Source organism: Lucilia sericata, unplaced genomic scaffold, assembly GCF_015586225.1.
Source record: "Lucilia sericata isolate MDLA Ls3-8-SP2 unplaced genomic scaffold, ASM1558622v1 Contig000398F_arrow, whole genome shotgun sequence".
Taxonomy (NCBI): domain Eukaryota; kingdom Metazoa; phylum Arthropoda; class Insecta; order Diptera; family Calliphoridae; genus Lucilia; species Lucilia sericata.
This window is the reverse complement of record NW_023994416.1, coordinates 334,074-339,719: the sequence shown is the minus strand read 5'-3', so window position 1 is coordinate 339,719 and position 5,646 is coordinate 334,074. Positions and strand designations below refer to the sequence as shown.

The following is a 5,646-nucleotide window of genomic DNA, read 5'->3' as shown; positions in this document are numbered from 1 at the left end:
TTCAGTTCTAGTTCAGTTCTAGTTCAGTTCTAGTTCAGTTCTAGTTCAGTTCTAGTTCAGTTCTAGTTCAGTTCTAGTTCAGTTCTAGTTCAGTTCTAGTTCAGTTCTAGTTCAGTTTTAGTTCAGTTTTAGTTCAGTTCTAGTTCAGTTCTAGTTCAGTTTTAGTTCAGTTCTAGTTCAGTTCTAGTTCAGTTCTAGTTCAGTTCTAGTTCAGTTCTAGTTATAGTTCAGTTCTAGTTAAGTTCTAGTTCAGTTCTAGTTCAGTTCTAGTTCAGTTCTAATTCTGTTCTAGTTCTGTTCTAGTTCTGTTCTAGTTCAGTTCTAGTTCAGTTCTAGTTCAGTTCTAGTTCAGTTCTAGTTCAGTTCTAGTTCAGTTCTAGTTCAGTTCTAGTTCTGTTCTAGTTCAGTTCTAGTTCAGTTCTAGTTCAGTTCTAGTTCAGTTCTAGTTCAGTTCTAGTTTAGTTCTAGTTCAGTTCTATTTCAGTTCTAGTTAGGTTGTGTTCTAGTTCAGTTCTAGTTCTGTTCCAGTTATTTTCCAGTTCTGTTCTAGTTCTGTTCTAGTTCTATTCTAGTTCTGTTCTAGTTCTGTTCTAGTCCTGTTCTAGTTCTGTTCTAGTTCTGTTCTAGTTCTGTTCTAGTTCAGTTTTAGTTCTGTTCTAGGTCTGTTCTAGTTCTGTTCTAGTTCTGTTCTAGTTCAGTTTTAGTTCTGTTCTAGTTCTAATTCAGTTCTTGTTCTGTTCTAGTTCTGTTTTAGTTCTGTTCTAGTTCTGTTCTAGTTCTGTTCTAGTTCTGTTCTAGTTCAGTTTTAGTTCTGTTCTAGGTCTGTTCTAGTTCTGTTCTAGTTCTGTTCTAGTTCTGTTCTAGTTCTGTTCTAGTTCTGTTCTAGTTCTGTTCTAGTTCAGTTTTAGTTCTGTTCTAGTTCTAATTCAGTTCTTGTTCTGTTCTTATTCTGTTCTAATTCTGTTCTAGTTCTGTTCTAGTTCTATTCTAGTTCTGTTCTAGTTCTGTTCTAGTTCTGTTCTAGTTCTGTTCTAGTTCTGTTCTAGTTCTGTTCTAGTTCTGTTCTAGTTCAGTTTTAGTTCTGTTCTAGGTCTGTTCTAGTTCTGTTCTAGTTCTGTTCTAGTTCTGTTCTAGTTCAGTTTTAGTTCTGTTCTAGTTCTAATTCAGTTCTTGTTCTGTTCTAGTTCTGTTTTAGTTCTGTTCTAGTTCTGTTCTAGTTCTGTTCTAGTTCAGTTTTAGTTCTGTTCTAGGTCTGTTCTAGTTCTGTTCTAGTCTGTTCTAGTTCTGTTCTAGTTCAGTTTAGTTCTGTTCTAGTTCTAATTCAGTTCTTGTTCTGTTCTAGTTCTGTTTTAGTTCTGTTCTAGTTCTGTTCTAGTTCTTTTCTAGTTCTGTTCTAGTTCTGTTCTAGTTCTGTTCTAGTTCTGTTCTAGTTCAGTTCTAGTTCAATTCTAATTCAGTTCTAGTTCTGTTCTAGTTCTGTTCTAGTTCTGTTCTAGTTCTGTTCTAGTTCTGTTCTAGTTCTGTTCTAGTTCTGTGCTAGTTCTGTTCTAGTTCTGTTCTAGTTCTGTTCCAGTTTGTTCTAGTTCTGTTCTAGTTCTGTTCTAGTTCTGTTCTAGTTCTGTTATAGTTCTGTTCTAGTTCTAGTTCTGTTCTAGTTCTGTTTTAGTTCTGTTCTAGTTCAGTTCAATGCAGACTATACTACGGATAGGACTACAGATTTGACTTACTAAAAATAGATAAGAGTATAGAATACATAAAATTTAACTAAATTTTAAACTAATTTTTATGATTTTTTTTCCAGGTCCCACCCAAGAAATTCTGCAACGCCAAAAGGAAAAACGCGATAAATTGGCAGCCGCGCTACGTAATTATAAAAAACGTTTGGGCAATGTAGAACAAGAAATAAATTTACTTACTGGGACGATACCTACACAGGGTCTATCCGAAAGACTGGATGAGGAAATAACAAAATTGAGGAGAGATTGTCAAGACATGCTTAGAAGTAGTAAGTTTACAGCAGCAATAATAAAAGAAAATAGAAATAATTTATAATCATTATTTCAAAATCAAATAGGTAACCCCTTTACACAACCGCCATTACAACAGGAACTAGCAATAGATCATCAGCCACAACAAAGGCCACCACAACCTCAACCATTCCCAAGACAAAGGATGACACGTCCGCCGCCAAGGCCACCACCACCACGTCAAACTAGTCTAGATATAATACAACATCATAGTCAAACATCAACGCCACATACACCACCTGCCGCTTCATTACCAAATCTAAATTTCTATAATCCACCACAACAACAACAACAGCAAAATCACAACAATTCTTTAACAATACCCTCATACTATCACCAGCAATCGGCTCCTTTTGAACAGCAATCATTTGTATACAGATCACAGTAATTTCGTCAATCAAGAGCCCATAGTCGATGATAGTGAAGAGGAGTATGAAGAAGTGATCGAACAGCCCTGGGAGTGCAGTATGTGTACATTCCGTAATCATCCACAATTGAATATTTGCGAGGCGTGTGAGAACGTTAGAATACCTGGTAGGCTAACAAATTTATCTCGTGCTAGATCGGCCACAAATTGTACTAACATAGCTGGAGCAACGCGCTCACCAGCAGGCGCACCCTTACAAATCTCTGGCTCCTCACCAATTTGGGTCTATCGCGTACTCCTGCTGGCTCTAGCAATACCTTAATAATAGCAATAGCGGTAGCAGAAATGCCTTAAATACTGCTACTGCCAATTTAGAGCATGATACTAATCTTGTGCAACAACAGTTACAACATTATGCTTTGCATACTTAATTGTGTTTTTTATTGTGTATGAAATATTGTTATTTTTTTTATGAAATTTTATTAATTGATGTACTTTTTTACTAACTAAAAATTTACTTTTTTTTTTGCTTTATTTTACTGTTAATTTTGTTTTATGTAATTTAATAATAATGGCATGTTAGCAGAATTAACCCTAAATAATGAAAATTAATATTTCGAAATTCATTTAGGGAACTCATTTAAATGTTTAAGTTGGCACATTGTGCAAATATACTAAACTGCAGACTAGACTATACACTAGACTATAAAGTAGGATATAGCCTGGATTATAGGACTAGACTAGGCTATAGACTACCCTATAGACTAGACTATAGATTAGACTATAGACTACAGACTAGACTATAGTCTAGACTATAGACTAGACTATTGACTATAGTCTAGACTATAGACTAGACTATTGACTAGACTATAGACTAGACTATAGACTAGACTATAGACTAGACTAGACTATAGACTAGACTATAGAGTAGACTATAGACTAGACTATAGACTAGACTATAGACTAGACTATAGACTAAACTATAGACTAGACTATAGACTAGACTATAGACTAAACTATAGACTAGACTATAGACTAGACTATAGACTAGACTATAGACTAGACTATAGACTAGACTATAGACTAGACTATAGACTAGACTATAGACTAGACTATAGACTAGACTATAGACTAGACTATAGACTAGACTATAGACTAGACTATAGGACTAGACTATAGACTGGACTATAGACTGGACTATAGACTAGACTATAGACTAGACTATAGACTACACTATAGACTAGACTATAGACTAGACTATAGACTAGACTATAGACTAGACTATAGACTAGACTATAGACTAGACTATAGACTAGACTATAGACGAGACTATAGACTAGACTATAGGGCAGACTATAGACTAGGTCATAGACTAGGCTATAGACTAAACTATAGACTAGATTATAGACCAGACTATATACTAGACTATAGACTAGACTTTAGACTAGGCTATAGACTAGACTATAGACTAGTCTATAGACTAGTCTATAGACTAGACTATAGTCTAGACTGTAGACTAGACTATAGACTAGACTATAGGCTAGACTATAGACTATACTACAGAGTAGACTATAGACTAGACTAGACTACAGAGTAGACTATAGACTAGACTATAGACTAGACTAGACTATAGACTAGACTATAGACTAGACTATAGACTAGACTATAGGCTAGACTATAGACTAGACTATAGACGAGACTATAGTCGAGACTATAGACGAGACTATAGACTAGACTATAGACTAGACTATAGACTAGACGATAGACTGGACTATAGACTAGACTATAGACTAGACTATAGACTAGACTATAGACTGAGACTGTAGACTAGACTATAGACTAGACTATAGACTAGACTATAGACTAGACTATAGACTAGACTATAGACTAGACTATAGACTATACTATAGACTAGACTATAGACTATACTATAGACTAGACTATAGACTAGACTATAGACTAGACTATAGTCTAATCTATAGTCTAGTCTATAGTCTAGTCTATAGTCTAGTCTATAGTCTAGTCTATAGTCTAGTCTATAGTCTATACTAGACTATAGACTAGACTTTAGACTATAGTCTCGTCTATAGTCAGTTCAAGTTCTGTTCTAGTTCTACTCCAGTTCCATTCTAGTTGAATTCGTCTAGTTCAGTTTTAGTTCTTTTCCAGTTCTGTTCTATTTCAATTTTAGCTCATTTCAAGTACTGTTCTAGTTTAGTTCTAGATAATTTCTAGTCTATAGTCTGACAGTGAAAATATGCACAATTTACCAAAATTTTAAGCGTTTTCTTGAGCTTTTTAATTGTATTGAAAAAAATAGATTTTATTAATATCCTTTATATTCTTTTTTAAGGTTTTATTTAAATGAGCTGGATGTTTATCTGAAATTTGACTTTTAAGGCTGTCATTTGTGTCATTCTAAAACGGATTTTTTTACAAAATTATTAAACAGAAATAATATTTTTTGACCAAAAATTATTAATTTCTTTTTAAATCAGGTGAATATAAAGATTAAAGCGTAATAGTATTCAATATAAGGAATTTAAAATTAAAATTTTTAATTTAAAAGGATCTCTAGATTTTGGTTTCCTCCAAAACGTTTTCCTATTAGGGGTTATTTCTGTCCAGACATGCCATATGATTTCAATTTAGCATGTCAATTTAAATCTAAATGTTTTAACATAAGAGTTTTATTATTGCTTTATTAGCTCTCCATTTTATATTTAAAAAATTTATTAAAAATTTAAAATGATTATCCTTATAAATTATAAAAAATATCTATATATAAAAACATTTTTATCACTGTTTCTTGTTTATGTAAGTATCATTAATCTGTGATAGTTATTAAAAAATCTTAAATGGTATATAAATACCGACATATATAAAAAGTTCTAGAACTATGTGAAACATTCTAAATATTTACATATTATAGCAAGCAAAAAAATTATTACAAAACAATAATAAAATATAATTTTCAATATATAAAAAAAATCTATATATAAAAATATAAATAAACTATATAAAAACTATAAAAAAACCCTATAAAATCTTAAAGAAAATCAATATATAAAAATAAATAAAAGAATAAAGTTAAAACTACAAGTGAATGGCAGTGCTCATAGTTTTCATTTTAATTAAGAAATAGTTAATTATAATTAAGGCATCAATGGTTTTGAAAGTTTAAAGAAACGTTGAAATGTTAAAAATGATCGTGTCTTCTGAATTTTTGGAATATATTCGAAGAAAATCCTA

At 32.3% G+C, this 5,646-nt stretch overlaps 1 protein-coding gene across 1 annotated transcript; it reads left to right on the top strand.

Moving 5' to 3' along the window:
• Nucleotides 1-1,801: 1,801 nt before the first annotated feature.
• On the top strand, nucleotides 1,802-2,661 carry LOC119604484 (gamma-gliadin-like; the record flags this gene model as incomplete). The annotated part of the gene is made up of 2 exons (XM_037957132.1): nucleotides 1,802-2,005; nucleotides 2,075-2,661. Coding segments are annotated over 2 exons (545 nt in total), but the record flags the coding sequence as incomplete, so codon positions are not given.
• Between the last annotated feature and the right edge of the window lie 2,985 nt (nucleotides 2,662-5,646).